Genomic DNA, 24,503 nt, shown 5'->3' on the forward strand with positions numbered 1-24,503 from the left:
ATTGAGGACTCCCTCTGGCGCCCTCTGCTGTTAGGCAGTCCTGTTTTTGATACAATGGGGGAAATAGGAAGTGGCCAGGCTCCTCATAAACTGGCTCTGGCTGAGCTGTTGTTGGTCCAAGATGCTTCCATGTTTGGCACTTACGGTTGACTGGGGCAGATCTAGCAGGGCAGAAATGTCTGACTGGCACACCATGGCAGTGCCACGTCACTGAGCTCTACAATTCATTCTACTGCCAATGTTTGTCTATGGAGATTTTATACACCTGTTAGAATTGGGTGTATTTCTGTAATCCTCCATCAAAATGTAATGACTGTGCACCTGTGGGTGGGGAAAGATAATATCAACCAATAATGATTCACCTCCCCTCCTAGAACCCCCACCTGTCATCAAGAGAAAACACTCAGATAGCTCAGAGACCCTCCTACAGAGCCCCGCTGGTGGCATCCTGCATAGATAAAAATAATGCATGGCCACAGCTTAGTAAGGCATGGGAACAGGACAATTAAGTTGTGGTTAGGACTTAGTAAAGCATGGGAACGAGATCCTAATGCATGGCCACGACTTAGTAAGGCATGATCTCATTACCTTGCCTTACTAAGTCGTGGCCACACTTTATTTTTATTTATATGGAATGTCACCAGCAGGGCTCTGGACTGTTCACTTGGAAAAAATGTGTTATGATTTCCAATCCATGTTGACTTTAGTGAAATATTAGCCAAACTATGTCATTAAATGCAAAGGAAATGCACATATTAAATGTTATTTATTAAATTAAATAAACCTATTTATGTTCAACAACTATATTTAATATCAAGAAACAGAACTAGTTCTGTCACTTTATGTAGTTCTACACTGGATAAACATCTAACAGTGAACATTTGAATTTATTTTTAATTATATATTCAAATGTTTACTGAAACTCACAATCAAATTTGCATGTTCTATTATTTTAATAAAACTGGTGGACCATGTGATCAGAAGACTGAATTTAATGATAAATTAACTCAGAAAAACTCACTTTTAAGCCACATGGTTTAATTTTTTGTCCGATTTGTTCTCAGGCTCAAAAAACATATGGGCATAGGGAAATTAATTGATATGAGGTATAAGTCGTTCACTGAAGCCCATACGCAAAACAGACATATCAAAGGAAATATATTTCCATATATTTTTCAGGTTTGTGAAATATTTCCATGTTTGACACCTGCAAATATTAAAAATGGTACAGTTAAATATATTTAGAGCATATACTTTAAAATATCAATAGTAAATACCGCTACGTTCTTCCTTGCATGTAGGAAAGTACTGAATATCTATAAAATTAAGCCCAAGAGTTACTGTCCAGATAATTCACTGCACATGCTCACTCCAATCCTTCATAAATACAATGTTTTATTATCATATTTAAAATAATAGGTTTGAATATGGTAAAGCATCATAAAAGCAGGACACAGTCTAATAGATCTGTAAAGCTTTGCCTTTATTGTGTACTTTTATCTCTAATGGCATTATGTGTATGTTTGGTTTGTTTCTGCTAGACACGTTTTTGTTCTTTATTCACAAAAAATCCTTCTACAGACAACATAAAAAGGCTACATACTTCATATAGCAACAACAGGGTGTATATTACGCGAACCGAGGAAAAGAAAGAACATGACGCATTAACAACCTATATACAGCACTTGTAAAAACAGCCTTGCATAACATTTAACACGGGGAAACATGCTGCTTTCCGAGCCTTGTTTTGACAGCACAAGGTCAGTTGACTTAGAAAAGAAAACAAAGAAAGAAATCATACCATAAAAGAACATATTAAGTGCCAAAAAGTAGGTACACATAAGAATGTGGCGTTCTGCATAAGTAAGGAGTTAGTGGATACTGCATATCGTCACCATAAACACAAGATCTTACATTATAAACACTGGGAAAGTGTGAGAACCTAATGTGAGATCTGAATAAAACCAGGGGGGGGAGAAATGTGCTATAAAGATTCTGATAGAAAAAAGAAACATTTGGTTACAAAAGTCAGTCATTTGGTGTTCAGGCATGTGTAAAAAGTGTAAAAAGTATCATGAGTGATTGTGATTGTACCAATCCGACTTATAAAGCTCTGCTTAAAAACAAAATAATAAAATAATAATATAATACAAAAAAACCTCAAGGCATAGTTTCTATATCACCAAGCATCTCAAACAGAAGCATGTAAAGGCTGATTGTAATCAAAAAAAAAAAAGAAATAATACATGATTTAAGATCATTTAAAACATGAAAAGATACAACTTCAGAGCCATACAGAAGAAGTATTAATATAAAACAACAGGAAAATATACGTATATGTATACTTATATATAATCAGCAATGGTTATAATAATCTGTAAAAAGGCACTGGGAACAAATCTTTACGGTGCCGACAGTCCAAGATTGCCAACATTCATTCGTTTACTAATCTGCTTCTGTAACATTTCAGCGGCAAACGGAATACTGTACTCCATAAATTAGCAGAAAGGCAGTGGAGGTCACTAAGCTAAAGACTGAATCCATTCCTCCACCCTGGATTGCTCTAAGCACCACAGATACACCTAATATAAGAGGCGTTTAAAAACAGATCTACTGAAATAGGTCTCAAAAAGTGCAAGCTACCTTAGTCGTCTCGTTTTGTAACAGGATCCTATGATGTTTCTGCCTTTCCTACAAGAACTACACGCATCCAATGCTGATCCTTACTCATCTTGCCCATTCGTTAAGATTTCAGCCTTGCTTTCAAGCCACAGTGTTGTCTGGACGTGATGCACCACTAAAGTGAAATCATATCTCATATGAAGACAGGAACAGCACATTTCAAACCCAAGGCAGTCGAGAACGTCAATGTGGATGATCGATTTTCTCCATTATGTACTACAGTGAAATTACCCCAGAGGCTTTGAAGCATCGAGGTAACCAGAATCATGCTCAGCACCGTAACTGTGAGAAGTCTAGTGCACAAGTTCAGGCACATAAGACGTCAGCAGTAACTAGGGCCCGACTGATAGGACAATTTTATGGCCAGTACTGATTTTAGGGGACCAGAAAGAGCAATGTGGAGGGTGTTGCTGTTTGTGCGCACCGCATGGCCAGTTGAGCACACGTCCATAAGGGTGTGGACATAACGTAAAAAGTAACACTACTACAGGGCAGTTGTAGCTCAGGGAAGACAGCTTGACCCACAGAAAAGGAATTAAATTAACAAGGGTTAGTAAGTACCTCCTTAGGATGTATGCTTTGGACACTTTGAAGAAATAAAAAAAAGTAATAAAAGAGAGGCTGCAGGTTAAGCCATCTCAAATTTCCTTCAAAGTTTAAGAGTAGGTTCAAAAATCTGAGTGAAATCTCCATCGTAGAGACAGACTCAAGTCCAGTTTCTTGTCTTTAATCATTGTCCACTGGTGATGCAGCCTCATGTGTCCCAGGCGGCTGAGTTGTTTTAGGATTTCCTCAACAGCTGGTCTGTCATTTGTGACCTGTAAATATTTTTAAAAAGGCAGTCTGAGTCTCAAATGTTGGTATTCCTAATTCTGACTGATATCAAGCACATTTCCGGGGTCACTGAGGGTCGATGATTTGACAAAGGGGTAGAGTATCCAGAGCTGGGAGCAGGGGAGGGGTACAGGTTGCATACAAACGCCACAGTCAACCGTGTGCATAGTGTAAAATGAACATAAAAGGCAGTAAAAGGCAGAGAGACAGAGAGGACTGCCATTAAGACCAAGTCACTCCTTTAGATACGACCCAATGACTGCATAGCTCAGTGGATTTCAGTCCTGGTCCTGGAGCACCGCTCTCCTTTTGGTGTTTACCCTGCTTTAAAATACCTCATTTGACTAATCAGCTCATTAACAACACCTTCCTGAGTGGAAGTGGGTCCACCACTCTCAACATGCCTAACCCAGCTCATTAAGAGCTTGACAATTAGCTGATGAACTGCATATGGTGTACTGGGTAAGGCTCTAGATATGGAGAAAATATCATATTGCAATTACATTGCTTAAGACTGTGATTGTGATATTTCTCGCAATATGCAGTACTGTGTAAAATTCTTAGGCATCTGAGAAAATCAGATTTAAAAAACTACTTATTTAAATGTTTTATGCTCTGAAAACACCAATTTTAAGAATACAAATAATTAATAATTAATACCGTAAGTAGTGGTTTTGTATGTTGATGGATGTCAAGGTGTTTCTCTAATCATTTCCAGACTGGTTTTAATGAATTAGCCTAGGTGCCTAAGATTTTTGCACAGTATCATATTAAGATATGTATATACTGTACTGTGCAGTTTCAGCAGAGGGGTAGGAAATACTTAAAACTGTGCTAAAGCAGGGAAAACAAAAAACGTGCAGGGCAGTGGTGCTCCAGGACCAGGGCTGGAGCCCACTTGGCGTATTTGATCCACCAGGCCGAGCCGAGCGGAAACAGGCAGACTGTGGTGAACAGTTCTACGCGTACACGCTGCTGCAGGACTGCGCCGGCTGCTGCTGCTGCTGCGCTGCCTGCGGTGCCGGTGCCTGCAGCAGTGGTGCTTGTTCAGGAATGTGTGTGCGGTGGGGGTGCGGCAGTGTGTGTGGGTTTGCGAGCGGAGTGGGGCTGGTGGTGACGTCGGACCAGTCCGAGTTGGAGTGAGGGGAGGAAGAGGACCACGGGTCCGGAGATTCGGGTGAAGGGGTGAGGTAGGGGTGCTCGTTGGCTGGCTGGGCAGGATGACCTGGCGTACCTTCAGAGCTTTGAGTGGCGTAGCTGTGCTGGGAGGGTGGCGTTGGGTATTTATCCACAGGGCTTTGCAGCTGCTGGTAGGGCGTCACCTGCTGCCGCACCTGGGCTTCTGCCAGGCTGTGAGCATGCGGGAGGGCGTGGCCATGAGCGTGGCTGTGGGCGTGGCCATGCCCATGGGGCAGTGAATGCTGCATGCTGTGCTGTAGACCCACCTCTGGCATGGGGTACATCATGCCCTGGCTGCAGAGCATGTGTGCGGCCTGCTGGCTATGACTCTGGCCCTGGCTTTGCCCCGGAGCCTGCAACTGTAGCGCCCCCTGCTGCTGGCCGGGCTTCAGGATGCCCGTCTGGCTTCCTCCGGCCGCCATCATCTGGAAGGTGACGATGGGTGGGAGCTGCTCTCGACTCATGGTGACGTTCATGGGCGTGAGCATGCTAGAGCCGTGGTGCTGCTGCAAGCCAGCATGCCCTGGCGCCATCTGGTGGGGGAGCATGTGACTGAACATGTGACCACTGTAGCTGTGCTTGGCCACGCCCACCCAGCCCTGTTGCTGCCCCAGCATGTGGCTAACAGGAGGCAACAGCGGGCGGGTTGAAGGGCTGGCCATCAGTGGGGGCGAATTAGCGGCGTTGGAACCCCCTGCAGCATCCACAGTGTACGAATGTGGGGACTCCAAGGAATCCACTGGAGACATCGTCACTGAACTCTCTGAAAGACCACTCGTGCCACCTGCTGCTTTGGTGCCATTAGTGCTAGCGGTTGCAGTGGCTGATGCTACAGTACCCCCAGCAGCGGCCATTCCAGGGGCTTCACCTCCTGCTGGTTTCTTCCTCCGCTTGGCCTTCATGTCTTTAAGGTCTTTGGCTCCGCCTCCACCACCAGCAGCCCCACCCATTTTGGCGCCACCACGACGGTTCTTCTTGCCTTGCGGTCCCGGTCGCATGCCAATAAACCCGGTTCCATTGCTGCCGCAAACCATGGAAGGGTGGCCTCCTCCGCCATTGCCCATGTGGTTGGGTCCAGAATGGGGGCTGTGTACCAGGTTATATTGGTCAAGCAGGCGGACGATGTCATGGTGCATGCGCTCCTGGGCTGTGTCTCGCGGTAGCCGGTCCAGGTGGTCAGTGATGTCTCGGTTAGAGTAGTGGTCCAGAAGGACCTGAGCTGCCTCGAAACTTCCTTCCCTTGCTGCCAGGAACAGCGGCGTCTCCTCCTGCAGAAGGAAATCAGATTAACCCCTTAAAATCCAGGCTTATTCTCCAGCGCATTACAGTGATTTACCACAGTTAAGCACAAGTGCCCAACAGTACCTTAACAGGAGAAAAATCACTGTAATGCACAACATCTTGTGGCTTACTGCTTTAATAAACCCCGACAAAATACAATATAATATGTAATACAATAAAATGATCAAAAAACTATTATTAACAGTAATCATAAACAATTCTTCCACCTAGCAATGTTCTTTATGTCAAAAACTATTAATATTTAATAGAAATAACAACCAGGCCGCTCACCTTGTTGTCTTGCATGTCTCGATTGGCTCCGTTCTTCAGCAACACTAACGTGGCCTCCACATTATTGACGGCAGCAGCCCAGTGTAAAGCAGATTTACCTGGATAGGTGGATAGAAGACAGAGTGAGAAACAGCAAAGGAAAGCAGAGTATGCACAACAGCAGCAGTATATCAGAGCAATATCACTGTACAGATGATTGTGAAAAATCGTATTTTATTACAGGTTTAGTCATGTCTATGGCTACGTTTACACAGCAGGTAAAAGTGGCCCAAATCCGATCTTTTTCCTCAGATGTGACACAGATGTGTGTCTGTGTGGCAGTGTGAACAGCAAAAAACGCACCGAATCTGACATTTTCAATTCCGATTTGAGACGCTTTCATATGTGGTACTGAAATCCGATACATATCCGATCTGCGGCAATGTGACTCAGTCTGAACAACCAGATCGGAATTCATGCGACTTTTACATCTGTACAACTCGACATTCGTCATAATTTCGCGCTGCTGAGACTCATAAACATTTAGTCTGATGTTTCTGTACCAAAACATCAGAAGAGACTCATGAAACCGCTCTGGGTTTGAAGAGGTTTCGAAAGAAACGGCCGAACGCGGCCGGAGGAGACCGAGGCTGCAGCGTCAGAGAACAGTTTAAAGAATACGAGGACTCGAACCAAAGAAGTGGCCGAATTACGAGCCCTTTTTACGGCAAACTCGAACACACTGTGGGTGATGAGTCCAGCTGTCAACCACTGGAACTTTATACTCGCTCCTGTGATGCTGGCGAAGACGAAACTGAAAGCTGCGGGAGCGACTGGTGTTCGCTGGCCGTCGTGACTGTTTACCTCTGGATGAGCCACGTGAAGCTCTGTTCTTTTGCGCATGCGGGTCGGTTTAGGAGCTGATCTGTTCAGACTGATGTCACATACAGATCACATTTAGAAGATACTGTGAACAGCCAAACCAAAAAATCAGATTTGGTGAGAAAATCAGATTTGGGCCACTTTTACCTGCTGTGTAAACGTAGCCTATGACTTGCGTGTCTCTAGGTTGAATATTAAATGACTAATTTTATACGACTGTTCCTTCACATGACAATCACCATCATCCATAAATCTAGGGCTTTTCTCACAGGTCATTATCTATAGAATGTGACAGTGAAATATGGCCAACATGAGTGAATCTACTCAAATCTACTCAAACTACTCTGTTACTATGAAACTACATACAAACTACATGCATAATCTACAACATACACTGAAATAATTATTAAATTAACAACCAGTCTACTGAATTAGTAAACAATGCAGTCCTACAGTAAAAAAGGTAACAAAAGAGGCATAATTAAGGTATAGCGTCATTCAAAGTTAAAAGATTTGAGTCAACAGTCCAAGTCAGGTAATAGTGTGAAATGTGTTGTCAACTCTGACATTGAACCAATATAGTAGAATGAGCCATACATAAGCATGCAATTTGACATGTCTCACCATGGTCATCCACAGCATTGACATCAGCATGACAGTGCACCAGCTCCTCCACCATGCCCTCCACAGCCAATCTGGCTGCCAGGATAAGGGGAGTGGTACCATCATTCATCCGGGCGTCCAGCTCTGTGGCCCGATTGCGGATCAGGATCTGACAGAAAAAAAAAGTGAGTCAAGCAAAACTGTACAGTGTGCATGGAGGCGAGGGTACTTACTAAGTGGCATCTAAGGACTATACAATAAGCAGAGACTAGCAAGACTAAACAAGAGAGATGAACACCACGTTTTCTTTTTGCCAGAAAAACAACAACAATGGTTTTGTGCACTGGTGTTAATTCTGCAAAAGGCAGTTGTTTTGTCTAAAATCAAGGGTATTAATGTCAGGGTTTCACACAAAAAAGTTAGCTTAAGGAGCCACTAGCTCCTAAAAAAAAAATCAGGTGGCAATAGTTTTTTGTTTTGAGTGCCAAATAATAACATGCAAGATAAATGAAGTTTTTCAACACACTTCAGATCAGCTCTCTGATTTATGTCTCTCTGCCTTCCACTGTGCCTCATTCGCGTCATACATATTATCATACGTCTTTGACACATCCAGTCCGCTTTTTTCATTAATAAGATTTGGGAGGTGAATTTGGTGAAGGGTAGTTCTCCACATGCTGTCATGTAGGCTGTGTTGAAATTAATTTTAAGCTCTCTGAATTCTTTGAATTTGAATTCTTTTCTCGGCTGTTTTTTCGCATGCATGAGACACTGCTTAACTGAGGTTCAGCAGATGACCTCTTAAGGTCCGACAGAGACGTAGACTGTATGAAAACATCTGATATCATTTGCTTCGCCATTTTCTACACCGATGTTCACTGCAAAAAGCTCAGTTCGGCTGACCCGGTGTCCTTTACATTGCATGTAAATTTCATGATGAACGTACCAACAGAAGTGACCCAAAATTACTTAGAAAAAAGTCTGGTTCCTTTGACTTACATTAAAAGTAGGGTGTGTTTTTTCCTTCCCCTGTAAAGTTCTCATTTTGGAGATACGAGGTTTTGTCCCGACAACAGCGATGTGTGTCCTGTATCTACAATATAGCTACAGCTGTTCAGTAGAGGAGCTCTCTATAGGTTTCTCACCTGAAACACTCCCTGTGCGTCTGCAGCCACCGCAGCGTGGAGAGGCGTGCGGCCCATGTTGTCATGAGCATTGGGGTCAGCCCCAGCGTCCAGCAGCCTCTTGGCAGCATCGGCACGGGCGTAGCGGGCAGCCAGATGGAGGGCGGTTTCACCCGTGCGGTCAGTCTGGGCATTAAGCGTGGCGCCCTGGGTGATGAGGTCAGTGATGATGTTGGTTCCAGGTTCATCCACGCCACTCTCCTCCTCATCATCGGCTAAAACACTGCTACATTCAGGACTTCCACCGTTCCGCAGGGAAGCCAGCATGAGTGGGGTGAAGCCGTCTGAGAGAGTGATAGAGAGAGAAATAAAGAGAGCCAGACACAAAGAAACAAAGACAGTGAGAAAGAAAGCATATTAATAACATCAGAACTGCTGAACAAACACGAGCAGCTCTTTGTAACGTTTTTAACATAGACCTTAGAGCTATTCTGTCTTGTATTTCAAATTTCATTTGTACTCAAGTGTTCTTTAGCACACAGTTCTCTAAATCAAAAGCTGAGTGGTATTTATTTGAATGCATGTGAATAATGGCGAAAAACAGCAAAAATATATCCTATATAGACATTAAAGAAGAATTACACTGATTTTTTCAAATTTTCCACATAATTTAATGGCTGAGATGTAAACAAAGTCACTCTTTTAGAGACATTAAACTCTTCAGATGTCTGGTTTCTATCACCACCTCTGTAAACACTTCTGATTCTTTCTCGAAAAATTGACTATTTTACATCAAGCCACTCTGAACAACTGTGTTATCACAATAACTTGATTACACAGGAATGTAAAAAACACAAATCAGTGGATTTCCCCTCCAGCACTGTCAAACGCTGGTAAATAAGAAAGCAGTTACATTTGGCACCTGATTAAGGCTTAAAGAAAGCGTTCATGTTGATGCAGTGTCATTACCTGGCCCTTTTACATTCACGTCCAGACAGTCCATGTCTACATCTGCTTGGGGCGGGGTCAGTGTGATGTCAGCAGCTTTACGGTGCTGCAGAGTCCATTCCCGACGATCCACTCCAGCATCCACTCCTACCGGCAACAAGGGCTTATCCTCCAGCTGAGAGCGAGAAGGAGAGAGGGAAGGAGGTTCACAACTAAGTATTACTACCATCACATTTTAAAATATTCATTATGACTGCATGTATTTCATCATCATTTGACGAAAATCTCAAAAACAGACTTTTCAAGAGAAAGAAAAGTCCTTTTTATAGTAAGTTTATGTAAATGTGTAATGTAACAACAAGTTTATGTAACTTCTACCTACATGTTTTATCCATTTTATCAGCTCCACTTACTATATAGGTGCACTTTGTAGTTCTACAGTTACAGACTGTAGTCCATCTGTTTCTCTGATACTTTGTTAGCCCCCTTTCACCCTGTTCTTTAATAGTCAGGACCCCCACAGAGCAGGTATTATTTGGGTGGTATACCATTCTCAGCAGTAACACTGACGTGGTGGAGGCGTGTTAGTGTGTGCTGTGCTGGTACGAGTGGATCAGACACAGCAGTGCTGCTGGAGTTTTTAAACACTGTGTCCACTCGCTGTCCACTCTATTAGACACTCCTACCTTGTCAGTCCACCTTGTAGATGTAAAGTCAGAGACGATAGCTCATCTGCTGCTGCACAGTTTGTGTTGGTCATCCTCTAGTCCAGTGGTAACAGAACAGTGCTCACAAGACACTGTTGTCTGGATGTTTTTGGTTCTCAGTCCAGCAGCGACACTGAGGTGTTTAAAAACTCCAGCAGCACTGCTGTGTCTGATCCACCTGCACCAGTGCAACACACACTAACACACCACCACCACCTCAGTGTTACTGCATTGCTGAGAATGATCCACCACCCAAATAATACCCACTCTGTGGGGGTCCTGACGACTGAACAGCAGGGTAAAAGGGGGCTCACAAAGTATACAGTGAAACAGATGAACTACAGTCTGTAACTGCAGATCTTCAAAGTTCTCCTATATGGTAAGTGGAGCTGATGAGTCTGGTAAAAATGTATATGTACCTGACCTAAAAGAAGCATGTGTGGGTGTGTGCAGGTGTAGATGTGTGCATCTCTCACCCTTGGCTTCTTGGGCATATGTTCTTCATCTGGCCAGTGATGACCAACGCTGCCATCCATCATCCCCCCATCCTGTGGTTTTTGCAAGTTTCTGAGAGTAAGTGCGTGAGTGAGAGAGAGAGATATGGATTGACATTGAGTCATCAAGTAAGATCTTTTCTGTTACTAATTTAAAGGACACATTAAAAGTTGTGGAATCTCCCAAAACGTTGCAGTCTCTGACTCACTTCAAGCCGAAGTCGTCCTGGCCAACCGGCTCACGCCGCTTACTGTCCTTCTTGGCCAGGAAGCCATCGGGCAGCCAGAGGATGCCATGCTTGCGTTTACGTTTGGCAACCAGAACACCCAACACTAAGATCAGCAGGATGATGGCTGCTGCCACAGCGACCAGATAGATAAGAGGCGGTTTGTGCGGAGGTTCGACTTGATCGCCTGGGAGAGATGGAAGAATAAATGACGATATTTTGATAAAAGAATAGAAAATACAAAGAGGGAGTGGCAAAACAGAAGATCGGAAGGAGGAGAAAGTTATTTTTGCCAGTTTAAACAGGAAGTGTTCTTCTAGGTCAGGGATTCTCAACCTTTACCACCTCAAGGCCCCTCGTTTGTCTCTAGTAAGCATGAAGGCCCACAGCAACAAAAACAGCTTTTTTTGCTTAAAAACTTCATTTTGGGGGAATTTTAATATACAACATCCATCAGTAAACATAAATTATAAACAGAATGGTAGAATTCAGTGGAATGTGTCTACAACACAATTTCCTTTCGCAGAGTTGCAGGTGGGCAGCCAAAACATCGGCGGGAGAATAAAAAAATTGGCTTCTGTCCTCTGTTTTCGCAGGCCTCGTATTAATGTTGTTTACCTTTTGGAAACATTTCATAGTTCATTTATACTGTTAAGCCAATTCTTTTTTATTTTTATGACAAAGTGCCATCGCAGGCCCAGTATGGACCACTGGCAACCCCTCAGTAGCGGCCTAAAGACCACCAGAGGGTGTTTCAAGGCCCTCTTGTGGTCCACGGCCCAGTGGTTGAGAAACCCTGTTTTGGGTTTTATAGTTCAGATTTGCTTTATGATAATTTCATATTGCTTTACTGGCACATTACTTTATGTTTACATATTTTACAAATATATACTGTGACTCTTTATTGTTTGCTCAAATAAAATATAAGCAATCATGTTATAGACATGTTATGGATGTCATCATTGTTTTTATTGATCACATTTTTAATTCCTTCTGCTGTTATTCTCTTCTGCTAGTTATTACCTGAATTTTAATGTGTGAAAGTTGCATTATAAATAAAGTTGTTATTAGGTAAATATAAAGAGTCAAAACTATAAACAGAGTGTGTGAGTGTTTTGTTTCCGACTTACTATCCACAATTAAGAGGGGATAGGGCAGCTCTTTTTTGAGATACTCTGCAGCGATGTATGAAGCGGCCTGGTCCGCACTGGACAAACAGTCACCAGAGCGCTGCGCACACTGTCGATTATCAATCACCAGATACACCTTCGACCTGGGAAAGAACACAAAACATGAGTCAGATTTATACAGCGTGACTCTGCAACCAAATCACAGCTGTAATGTTATTCCCTCGTTGCTTTTATACGTTTTAAAAAAAAATCCGGATACATTTAGACAAGGCCTGAGAGAAACATGGCCAGCATATGCAAGAGTGCCCTAAAATGCAGATAGGGATATATTTCGGTCACTTACCCAATGACCTCCTTCTCCAGCTCCCGCTTGCCCCGCCTCTTCATGGCGTCAGAGCCGGTGTTCGTGTCATCCTGCTCGGCACCGTAGTAAGGGTAGACCATCGGCTTCTGCTGTTCGTCAAGTTTGACCTGAAGGTTAGTGTGCAGGAGCATCCCCAGTGAGCGCAGGAAGCCCTTCAGATCCCCCAGCAGTTCACTGGGCTGCAGCAGCACCACGATGACCAGCGTCCCCTCGGCTAACTGTGGAGGAGTGTCCTTCGAACAGTCCAATCCGTCCCAGCCACATTCCTCTGTGTTACAGCCCTGGTTACAGTGGTTATTCTGAAAGTGATCCAGACAGTATCTATCATATCTGTGGGGAGAGAGAGAAAGAGGGAGAGAGAGAGAGAGAGAGTTAAATGTTGTGAATAAGCATCTTTATTGTTTACATTTTAAGACTTCCTAGCAGTCAAAATTAGACCATTTAATAAGATTATAACACAAAATAATGAAAAATTAAAAGCCAGTTAACAGCCATATGCAAAGGTTTGGGCACATCTGGTCATATGACATGTTTTGTTGATTATTTGCTGAAACTCTGCACTAAAATTTTCTAAAAAATGCTATATTTATTGGGCTCATTGTAAAGGGTTCAACTTATTTTCCTAGAAAATCAACAAAACATGTCATTTGACCAGGGTGCTCAAACATTTACATACAACTGTACACACTAAACTCTGCAAAGTGAAAATTGACCAATGCTGCTTCTTGATGACCTAAGTAGTTATTATCTAGACTGGGGTTCTACTGCTACACATTTTACACTTAACAGCAGGTCTCGCGAGACACAACCTATCACAATATTTTGTTTTTCTGAAGCTTGATTAGAACAGGTGCCACAAAAATAAAATACAAGCAAAAACTCACAAAAACATTTTATATACTGTAATATAAACCTAAATTAATATTAATGTTTTTCAAATGTGTTTTTTCATTTCTACTATATACAGTGAAGCGAATATTCCAGAGCAGCTTAAAAATGATTGCACAGCAAATTCATCCATCGTCACTCTTTAAATCCTCATGCTCCTACATTTCTCACTTGTAGAAGTCAATTTTCAAAAAGATTTAGGGAAACTAAAATATGGAATATGTTTTCCCATTTGGCAAATTTTGGCATTTTTTTAAATGTTACAAAAGATGTTTAAAAGACCATTTAATATCTGTATTGAATTTTTTTTCCTATGTACTGCTGTTTATATATATCCATGTGTTACATGTTTCACTTATTGTGATATACACACAGATTATATATATATATTATAATTACTATTACCCAGGAGTTAATATAAATGTGCATCATTTCACAAATGTGTGTATATATAAATACATAATTTAGTAATTTCATATATATATATATATATATATATATATATACACACACACACACACACACACAGACGCCCTTGTGCACATACACAATGCATACGTATGCTTACACATTTAATGCGTTATACTGATATTTAGGTAATTTGATGTTTGTCATTATTGTTCTGTATATTATTCTGTGTTTTCCATAATATTGTGCAATTTTTATATTATTTAGGTGGAGTCCTTATTTAAGCCTATTAGGCTTTTTGCCTCTCCCTGCACTGTATATTATCTTTGTTTATTTGTGTGTATATTAGAGGAGGGGTGCCCAGGTACGTACTTGCAGATGCTGGGCGTGGGCGAAGATCCTTTCTGGCACTCAAAGCTGTCGAAGAGACACCCTGGGTTATCACACTCCGGGTCACAGCGGCCATTATGGAAAAAGTCCCAGCAGGGCACTGAAGCCGTGCAGTTCTCCCAAGGCCGGCGCCAGTGCAGTGTACAGTCGCCCCCGTCCCACTCACACTCCGGAGTCTTACACTGGGGGTCACACACCCTGTCGCCTGCCCGCTCCACACACTCCACATACGGGCAGAGGGAGGTGGGTGTGACCATTCTCGGGACGTTTTGGCACTGCTCCCCGCTGTAGCCCGCAGGACAATGGCAGGCGAAGGCAGACGGCTTGTGGGGGTCTTTAATGCACATGCCTCCATTTTGGCACTGGCAGGACGGGTCTGTGAGGATTTCGCAGCGTGTGCCTTTAAAGCCCGGTGGACACTGGCACTGTGGGTGCCCAGATGACTCGTGGCACTGCCCGCCGTTCTGACAGCGCAGGATGGCACACGTGTAGCCCTCCATGTCGCCGCAGTTCAAGCCTGTGTAGCCCTGTGAGACAAACAGAGAACCTGTCAGACACTGTTACGCGGCACCTCCACGGAAATGGAGGCACGTTTAGCTAGGCTTGGACACTAAAGCAATAAGAATTCCCAAAATAAAACATTTTTTGACAGTGATAATACACATTTGAGATATTTTAGATAAAAAGACAATCAAAAAAATGCTTTTTCTAGGTAGGGCCTTCAGATGACACCTATTCAAACTCTCTCAAGCATGCTTATATTCCATTTTGGCTATGGAGCAGCATGACTAGATAGCACTCCTCTAACCTGTGCAATGCGCTTTGCAAATGAAAGATGCCCTCTCTCACTAAAAACTCTAGTTCTGGCTATTTTTGAACACCCAGACTTACACAACACTCCACATAAAGATTACCACAATCTAAACTTGAAAAAAGTTTTTATTTATTATCATATGTATCAATTTCAAAATATTTATTCAACATTTCGGTCGTTTGCATTCTTTCAGATCACTGTTTCATGTTTACCTACTCGTCAATCAAGTGTGCTAATCCGCCACTATACGACTCCGTTACACTATACGACTTTTACCCCGATTTTAGCCCCGATTCTCAGTCTGTTTGAGTCTGTGCTGGTCGGCTCTAGTCTGCTGATTTTTGGGGTCAGTCGGAGTCGACAGTTGGAGAGAGAGTCAAGTAGTGTGTGAGGAGCGCAGACTCAGATTTTTGGCCTCCCATGAACGTAATCTAGTGTAAACTCATCAACGACTTAATCTGAACGGACTACTGCAACAGCCAATGAAAACTGAGAGCGTGAAAGAAGAAAATACAGCAAGTAAACAAAGAAAAATGGCGAAAAGTCTCTCACGTGTGGAGCGAAGCTTTTTTATGAGTTTAAGGCACAAGCACAACAGAGCTTATGTACATTTAAAACTCTAAAAAATACCAAAATGATCACATTTTTAAATCCACAAGCCTCACTTCAACTTTTATTTTTTTATTATTTAGAGTTCTCGTGAGTTTAGTCAGTTCCGTTCGGTTCAGCGACAGCTTAAAAGTTAAGTAGTATGTGTTCCCTAATAGTTTAGTGTGTGATTCCCAGTATTACAGTCACCCAAAAAATCTGGAAAAACCAGTCATATAGTGTGACACCCCCAGTCTTTTCATAATCTCTTACGACTGCAAAAAGTTGTGTGGTGAACCCAAGACTTAACACAGCACACTTGCTGAGTGTTTGTGGGTGTTGGTATTTGTTGATGTCAGCGTGGTGGAATTATAAAATGTAGCTGTTTAACAGGAGAATCACCTCACTCCATCACACAGCAGCACAACAGTTGGGAGTGTGAGGGTTTGAACTTGGATATAAAGCTCTTTAAAAAACAAAACAAAACAAAAAAAAAAACGCATACCTGAGCTGGCCCTCTCCTTTTAGCGCAGGCGTGAAGAAATGGAGAGAATACGCAGCGGTTAGAGAAGCAGCTGTTTTAACCATGCAGAGACACTTAGGCATGCTTTCATTATAGAGCACAAAGAGAAGCAGGGAAAAAAGAACTTGTTCTCCTCCTACGCTGACAGAAAAATGTGAGTTTCACTTGCAAATGTTAAATAGGCATAACATTGAACTGAGCCTTGTTTAGTCCCAGAGCAGATGTCAATTGCACAGCAGTTAAAAAAGACAAAGGAACATGAAAAAAAAAGAAGCACACAATAAAAAGAAAGGAGAAATAGTACACGCAAGCTGCAGCGGACTTACAGGGGGACAGGTGCAGCTGTATCCGTGGACTGAGCTCATGTTCATGGAGCATTTCCCTCCGTGGTGGCAGGGCTTCGACTGACACAGGTCCACCATCGACTCACAGTGATGACCTGCACACAACATCAGAACACAGACAGTTAACACAGCACATACTACCATCTAACACATACAGACAATACTGTTATCACATGTACGGCAGTTCAGAATACATCTGTAACACAGTATTCATTTAACTACCACAGGCCCATTAGTGAAAATGCTGTATTTAAGTTCTCATTAATAGATATTGTTTGGTGAAATAGGAATTTTCTCCTTAATCCAAATGTACTCAACCAGCCAAGACACCTGAAGTTCGATTCTTTTGTGTCAGAGCCACACGACAGGCAGGAATCATGCTGCATTTTCCTGTCATATCATTACATTGTATCAGAGAGAGTTTCTGAGCTAGCTAAGCATTTTCTCTCTATGTTAAATGGGGTAGTGAAACATGATTTTACAGGCTTATATTATTTTCCCTGCCCACTGGTGCTTGGTGATGTAATCGAAGTTCAGAGGGCGGTTTATAGGTGGGGCAAAAGTCATTACATTTTGATGGAAAATTATAGAAGAATAAGAACATAGAGTATTAAATGAAATATGATCAGTCGTGCTTAATGCGACCAAGGACATTAAAGGGGAACACCACCCATTTTTCAAAATTACTTACTCATTGAACTGTTTAGATGTGAACAAAATCGTTCAGAGTGGTTCAGTGTAAAATGCGTCTTTCCAAAGACATTTAGAGTCAACATTGTTCACCATTGTAGTACTAGGAACCAGACATCTGTATGTCTGCACTACAAATATCACCATGTTATCTGGTATCCAAAAAGACCAGTGTAGACTGACTGAACCCGCCGGCACCAACGCAGAACAACCCAGAGCGAATGGAAATCGGGGGTGTCAACAACAAACTACTTGCTACTCTGCTTACCTGTTTATGAGGCAGGATAGCGAGGTAGGCCTACCTCAGACAGTCTGTAAGCTGACGGCTAACAGTGATATATGCACAGTGGGTATCGAGGACTAATTTATGTCACTCACAAACGTTTTATCTTGATTCCAGTTTCTGTGGTGGAAAATACAACAGCAGATTTCTTTAGCAGCCGCATCTGAAGAAATACTTGAGTAACGTTAGTCTTCGTCTGTGAAGCTGTTCGACTTTGGTATTTTTCTTGTAGCTTCAAAACAGTTAGCCACAACTTCAACGGCAACCCGAAAAAAAAAACACCCTGTACTGTATTTTCACAATCTATTTTTACATCCTGGTACAGCGCAGTTCACCACCACTCTGACCAATTTACTAGCAAAGCCTATCTGTGATCTATGGCAGCTCCCCTGATGAATAATGTTACCCGAATAAGCTCTAAGTTTTGCCAACCGTGCAACAAAACGCCGCCAACTCAAACAAAATGAACTGTGGGCAGGGCGGAGAGGTACATGCAGGGCGTTGTAAGGAAGAAGTAGTATCCAAAAACATATTTATTTTCTAATTTAGCACTATTTTATCATTATCAGCGTTAAATGTAAAATGGTGATATTTGCAGTGTCGACATATGGATGTCTGGTTCCTAGTACTACAATGGTGAAATATTTTGACACTAAATTTCTCTATAAAGGCACATTTCACACCAAACCACTCTGAATGATTTTGTCTACATCTAAACCGTTGAATGACAGTCAATTTGTTCCTATCCAGCTAAATGTCATCCAGTTTGATTTCAGCTTAAACTGAAAGCAGCATCAGACTGAGACTGTCATTCTAACAGATGAAAATCTTATTACATATGCGCATAACTACTAAAAGGTATCGGAATCATTTTGTTGCACTAAGCCAGGAAGAGAGACAAAGGATAAAAGACAATTTAGAAAATAATAGTAATAAAATGATTTGGTTCAGTGTTTAATCACTGCTGCGATGCTGTAGAGGTAAAGCTCTGTTTACGCAAGCAAATGAAACAAAGCTCACCTGTGTAACCAAGGCGACAGCGGCACTGATAGTTATTCGCCAGCTGGACGCAGTCGATGCTGCCGAGAGCATTGCAGGGTGCAGAGAGACATTCGTTGATGTCACCCTCACAGTGATCACCGGTGAATCCAGGTGGACACACGCAAGTGTAACGGCCAATACCGTCCACACAGCGTCCACCATTCAGACAGCGCGGGCCGAACTCGGGAGAGCACTCATCCACGTTCACCTCACACTGAAGGCCTGGGCGGAAACAGAGAAGGAGTAACATAGTTTTAAAAACAGTTTTAAAATGCAGCTCATTCATGAGCTGTTTTTCACTTTTGACTGTGGTTTTAAAAAGATTTCAGTACCTCACTATGCCGAGTTTCTGCCGTGCACAGTATTGCACAGGGAATTTTCAATGTCCATGTGTTGCATCTCTGATTGCTAACTAAACGCTAACTTGATTTATGGCCAACTATTAGTCGCAGCCCTAATTAGCAGAAATCTCTAGAAACATAAACTCTAAAAAGATGTATTAACATCTAGAATGCTTCATTTCTGAAAAGCTGTGATCAAATCTTAAAGCAGATAGCACGAGAAGAAATCATTTAATAACACTGGGCCTCATTCTCCAGTATCCTCCTAAGTTTTTCTTAAATTTGTTCTTGAGAAAGGCCCTAAGAAAAAGTCTCATGACATGTTCTTGAATCGCAGAGCTGTTCACACCTTTGTGCTCTTGAGTGTGTGTAGATTCTGTTCTTACCTAAGAACAAATCCCACATAAGAAAACATCTTGGTAAAAGCTTAAGTGGGTATTTAAGAACCAATTTCTTCTTAAGAATGGTTGGTGAACGGGGCCCATAATTCTCAACCCCCACCCCCTCCACAACTTATTACTGAAAAAAATAACATCTAACAAGATGACAGCATCTTCAGACTTTTCTATAATAGAATCACGTCCCCTGGTGGTCTCACCTTTGGTGCCAGGAGGGCAGGAGCAGGAGAAGCGGTTGACCAGATTGATGCAGGTGCCTCCATGTCGACAGGGGTTAGACTGACACTCATTGACATCATACTCACAGTTCACTCCCTGATAACCTGCCTTACACTGAGTGGAAAAAGGAGAAAGAGAAGAAAAGACAGAGACGATGAGAGACATCCACAGATAATACAGTAATACAGAGATAAAACTGTACTTTATTGATATTGGGTTTCTAATTTTCATATATTTCCTACCTGTTGCTAGAAATTTACATACTAAATACCATGTCCATACAACCATACAGAACCTCTGTCATTCAGATCTAAGATGTATTTATGTGTGCTTTTCTTTATCTGCTCCGTCTTATGGAAACAGTATTTTAAAGTTCCACTGTACTGTATTTCTTATCTCATTAAAGCTGTATACTGACAATAAATGAGTACTACACTGTCGTATGGGGGTTTTTATATCTCCCAGGGTTTGCTAATATTAACCAGCTATAAAGAGCTCTCACCCGGCAGCCGTAGCCACCCTGGTAGTCTATGCAGGTTCCTCCGTTTCTGCAGGGACTTGACAAGCACTCATCGATTTCCTTTTCACAGTAGCTGCCCCACCAGCCCGGCTGACACATACACTTGTGTGCGTTGTCTTCATTTGTACAGAGGCCGCCGTTTTGACACACTCGCTCCACTGGCACACCTGAAACACACAAAAAAAACACAGATATATTAAAGATACATGTGTGCAAACATGTATTCAAACAAGTATTTTATACATGTGCATGTGATTTTTTTATAGAGCGAGAGAGATCAGAACGTGGGTCCTTGCTGAATGGTGAAGTTCACTGGAGAATAACAAGGTATGGAAAAGAATGATGGGGTTTGTTGGAAAGTAAGAAGTTCTTGTGAAAAATAAGGATGTCTGGAAAAGTAAGGCGATTAAGGAGGTTTGGTGGAGAGTAATAAGGTCTGGAGGAGGATGGTGAATCTCATTAGAAAGTAATGGTGGGGTTTGTTGGAGAGTAATGGGGTTTGTTGGTGAACAGGGGGGTTTACTGCTGTAGAATAATGGTGTTTGGGGGAGTAGGTTTGTTGGTCAGTAACAGGGTTTGAATGAGAAGGTATGTTGGAAAGTAATACGGTTTGCTGGAGAGATATGGGATTTGTTTGTGAATGATGAGGTTTGTTGGAAAGTAACGGGGTTTTGAGGAGAATGATGGAGAGTACAAGACATTGTTTGTGAACACTGGGGTTTGCTGGAGAACTGTGGGGCTTTCTTCAGAACAACGAAGTTTGCTGAAGTATAGTGAGATTTGTTGGAGAACGGTGTGATTTGCTGGTGGGTTTGTTAGGGAGTAATCGGCTTTGTTGGATAGTAAGGGTGGGAGCCGTTGGTGAACGGTAGGGTGTGTTGGAAAACAAAAGAGTTTGCTGAAGCACAATGGGACTTGATGAAGTGTAATACGGTTTGTTGTAGAGCAGTGTGGTTTGTAAAGAAGTCTGTTGGAACATAATGGGGTTTGTTGGAGAGTAATAGGGTTTGTTGGTGAATAGTAATGTTTGTTGTACAGTATAGGGTTTTTTTCTGAATGGTAGGATTTGATGAAGTGCAAAGGGACTTGCTGAAAGGTAATGGGGTTTGCTGAAGAGTTATGGAATTTGTTGGAGAATATTGTAGGTTGTTGGAGAGTAATAGGGTGTGCTGGTGAATATTGAGGCTTGTTTCGTTGGAGTGTAAAGATGTTTGGACGAGAAGGTACGTTGGAAAGTAAAGGGGTTTGGAGAAGAAGGTATGTTGGAAAGTAAAGGCGCTTGCTGGAGAGTAAGGGGATTTGTGAATGATAGGTTTTGCTGCATAGTAATGGTGTTTCGAGGAGAATGATGGGGTACAGTGGAGACTACAAGGCTTTCTTAGTGAACACTGGGGTTTGTTGGAAATGGTGTGGTTTGTTTGGAGTGTAATGGAGTTTGTTGGTGAACTGAGGGATTTGAGGGAGAACAGTGGGGTTTTCTGCAGAACAATGAAGTTTGTTGAAGTACAACGAGATTTGATGCAGAATAATGAGTTTTGCTGTGAGTTTTTGAACTGTGAGGTTTGTTGGAGAACTGTGTGATTTGCTGGTGGGTTTGTAAGGGAGTAATCGGCTCTGTTGGAGAGTAAGGGTGGGGGTCGTTGGTGAATGGTAGGGTGTGTTGAAGAACAATGGAGTTTGCCTAAGTGTAATGGGATTTGTTGAAGTGTAGTATGGTTTGTTGGAGAGTAATGTGGTTTGTTCAAGTGTAAAGAAGCTTGTTGGAACATTTTTTTGGAGGGTAATGGGGTTAGTTTGTGAATAGTGCTGTTTGTTAGTAGGGATTGCTGAAGTGTAATGGGGTTTCCTGAAGTGTTATGGAATTTGTTGGAGAGTAATGTTGTTTGTAATGGGGTTTGTGGAAGTGTCATGGCATCTGCTGAGTGGGATTTTGTCAGAGAATTGTGGGATGTCTTGGAAAGTAATGTGGTTTTTATTGAAGCACCTCGCTCACCTTTTCTGGTGGCAGCACTCAGGCAGGATATTTTGGGAATATCACAGTAGAGTCCGGTCCAGTCCTGGGGGCATTTGCAATTCCATGTGATCTCCTCCTGGACACACGTACCCCCATTCTTGCACTGGATGTTTTTGCAGAGATCCGTCAGAGACTACAACATACAAAAACATCAAATCAGCTCTTTAGCGAAAACACATTACCTCTAACTGCAGAAACAGATCACGCTGACAATGTCAGATGTCAATCAGAACTCTCAGATCACTCTAAAACTGCAGTAGTGTGTGTACCTGACAGTTGTAGCCGGTGTACTCCATGGGGCAGGTGCAGTGGTAGGTGCCTAAGCCATCTGTGCAGGTGCCTCCATTCTTGCAGGGCTGTGATTCACACTCATTAATCTCATACTGACAGAATTGGCCGGTGAAACCGGGTTGGCAACGACATGAAAAGTGGTTAACGCCATCCACACAGGTCCCATTATTTAGACAGGAGCTGCACAGAGAGAGAGAGAGAGTAAGAAAGAAAGATCAATGGCTGTAATCAACAGTGGCTGTCAGTTTTAAGTTGTGATCATGTAATACATTTCTTCCAAACCTTCTAATTAGGCCTAATAATTAGATAAAATGCTAATAATAAATTAATTATTGCACAGATTTACTAACGTGCAAAATCTAAATAGTATTTGAATCGTGGAGAAAACAACGGACTTATTCTGGTGTAATATACCAAACTGTTTATCATCAATATAAAATACTAAATAATTAAGTACAGAGTACAAAAAAATGTAACTAAATGTCGCCACAAACAGCTTTTTTGGCTCTTGTTCTACAACATTTTCCTCAAGCTCAAGGCTTTTTTATTCTCCATAATTGCAACAAGCAAAATTAGTGATAACTTTAATGATAATTAATATTTAACTAACTGTCCTACTGGTTTGTGCTGTTGTGAGTAAATGGCTAGACTTCTTCTCCCTTCCCCTCTAGTTAAGGTTCACAGCACCACCCAGTGTACTTAAGTAGCAACTGCTACTACCAGACTAAGGAACAGAACAGAATAACACATTCATCAAAAATAACTAAACTGATTTTGATAATCCTTATCAGTTGATCATCCAAATCTGCTTCTAGTTTGTCGCTGTTATTAAGCATTTTACGTCTGTCTTAGAATCGGTCCTTTAATAATTTGTACCTTTAAAGCTGTGACAATACAACACAAAAGGGGCTGATGACACGTAACGTCTGATGCTTGGTAATACAATAAAGGACTTAAAACCTTCCTAACACAAAGATCGGTTAAAGGAGTAGCTTTCAACTAAAGTGCTACAACAAATTCACTATTAAGCAAAGAGATCACAACAGAGGTGCTTACGTCTCTGTGCATTCAGGAATGTTGCGTTCACAGTGGATGCCATTGAAGCCGGGCGGACACCGGCAGGTGTAGCTGTTGACGTAATCAGTGCAGGTTCCTCCGTGCCTGCAGGGGGAGCTTTCGCATTCGTTCACCTCCTGCTCACATCGCTCTCCATAAAAACCCGGCCTGCAATCGCAGGAAAACCGGCCCACCTTATCTAAGCACGAACCACCGTTTATGCAGGGATCTGAAAATACAGATAGGAAAATATATTAATCTAAATGCATAAATACATCACAGAACACTGCTAATGTCCCTACAGTGAGGAATAAAAGCGGCTTACCTTTTTCTGCATTATGTCAACCAATTCATGTTAGTTTTAAAAGTTTGTATTGTTGGTTTAAGTTTCCTTTGCACTGTTACATCTACATATATCTACTGCCATATGAACTAAAGATGGCACCGATCTGATAAATGGTATCTGTATCGGGTGGATATCTGCAGACTGGATATCGGATGAAAAAAAAGAACATCTCCAATCCAGTCCTGTAACAAATCTATCCTAAAATAGGACTTACTCTCACTGTGTCATGTCGTTACGACTAGGAGTCAGACATTACCGTATGACAGTGTTCATAAAGCTACATGACACCTACATAAGCCCTTCATGATCATAATGTAGACCTACATAAACATTTGTAAACACTAATTCCAACAGGTGCTATTTGTCAGAGAGGATGCATTTGCCAGCTTTTACGTCAAGTTGACTTAACATCTATGTTGTCTCATGGCACTTTCTGGGGTGAAAGGACATAGACTTTGTAGCTAAGTGTATGTCACAGTGACATAACGCTGATGCCAAAGCTTGACATTGCTTGTTGGTTAAACAAAAGTGAGCATATTTTGAGGCCCTTGAGCAAACTGAGTTTTGTTTTACCATGTATAAGATGAAGCTATGTCAGAAAAAGTCTCTGACCTGACACAGATG

General features: G+C 42.1%; 1 protein-coding gene across 1 annotated transcript in view; it reads right to left on the reverse strand.

Annotated features, from left to right (window-relative positions):
• Positions 1 to 1,462: 1,462 nt before the first annotated feature.
• Positions 1,463 to 24,503, reverse strand: part of notch2 (notch receptor 2) — a 102,986-nt gene continuing 79,945 nt past the window's right edge. Inside the window, exons 18-34 of the mRNA XM_036579548.1 lie at positions 23,534 to 23,762; positions 22,456 to 22,657; positions 22,166 to 22,319; positions 20,155 to 20,339; positions 19,634 to 19,766; positions 18,674 to 18,916; positions 16,663 to 16,775; positions 14,394 to 14,938; positions 12,705 to 13,055; positions 12,362 to 12,504; positions 11,214 to 11,418; positions 10,987 to 11,077; positions 9,825 to 9,978; positions 8,877 to 9,199; positions 7,753 to 7,900; positions 6,268 to 6,365; positions 1,463 to 5,963 (exon numbers count right to left, since the gene is read on the reverse strand). Coding sequence (XP_036435441.1) covers positions 4,476 to 5,963; positions 6,268 to 6,365; positions 7,753 to 7,900; positions 8,877 to 9,199; positions 9,825 to 9,978; positions 10,987 to 11,077; positions 11,214 to 11,418; positions 12,362 to 12,504; positions 12,705 to 13,055; positions 14,394 to 14,938; positions 16,663 to 16,775; positions 18,674 to 18,916; positions 19,634 to 19,766; positions 20,155 to 20,339; positions 22,166 to 22,319; positions 22,456 to 22,657; positions 23,534 to 23,762 — 4,805 coding nt within the window. The 3' untranslated portion in view covers positions 1,463 to 4,475. The remainder of the gene's footprint in view (positions 5,964 to 6,267; positions 6,366 to 7,752; positions 7,901 to 8,876; positions 9,200 to 9,824; positions 9,979 to 10,986; positions 11,078 to 11,213; positions 11,419 to 12,361; positions 12,505 to 12,704; positions 13,056 to 14,393; positions 14,939 to 16,662; positions 16,776 to 18,673; positions 18,917 to 19,633; positions 19,767 to 20,154; positions 20,340 to 22,165; positions 22,320 to 22,455; positions 22,658 to 23,533; positions 23,763 to 24,503) is intronic.

This window comes from Colossoma macropomum, unplaced genomic scaffold (assembly GCF_904425465.1).
Source record: "Colossoma macropomum unplaced genomic scaffold, Colossoma_macropomum, whole genome shotgun sequence".
Taxonomy (NCBI): Eukaryota; Metazoa; Chordata; class Actinopteri; order Characiformes; family Serrasalmidae; genus Colossoma; species Colossoma macropomum.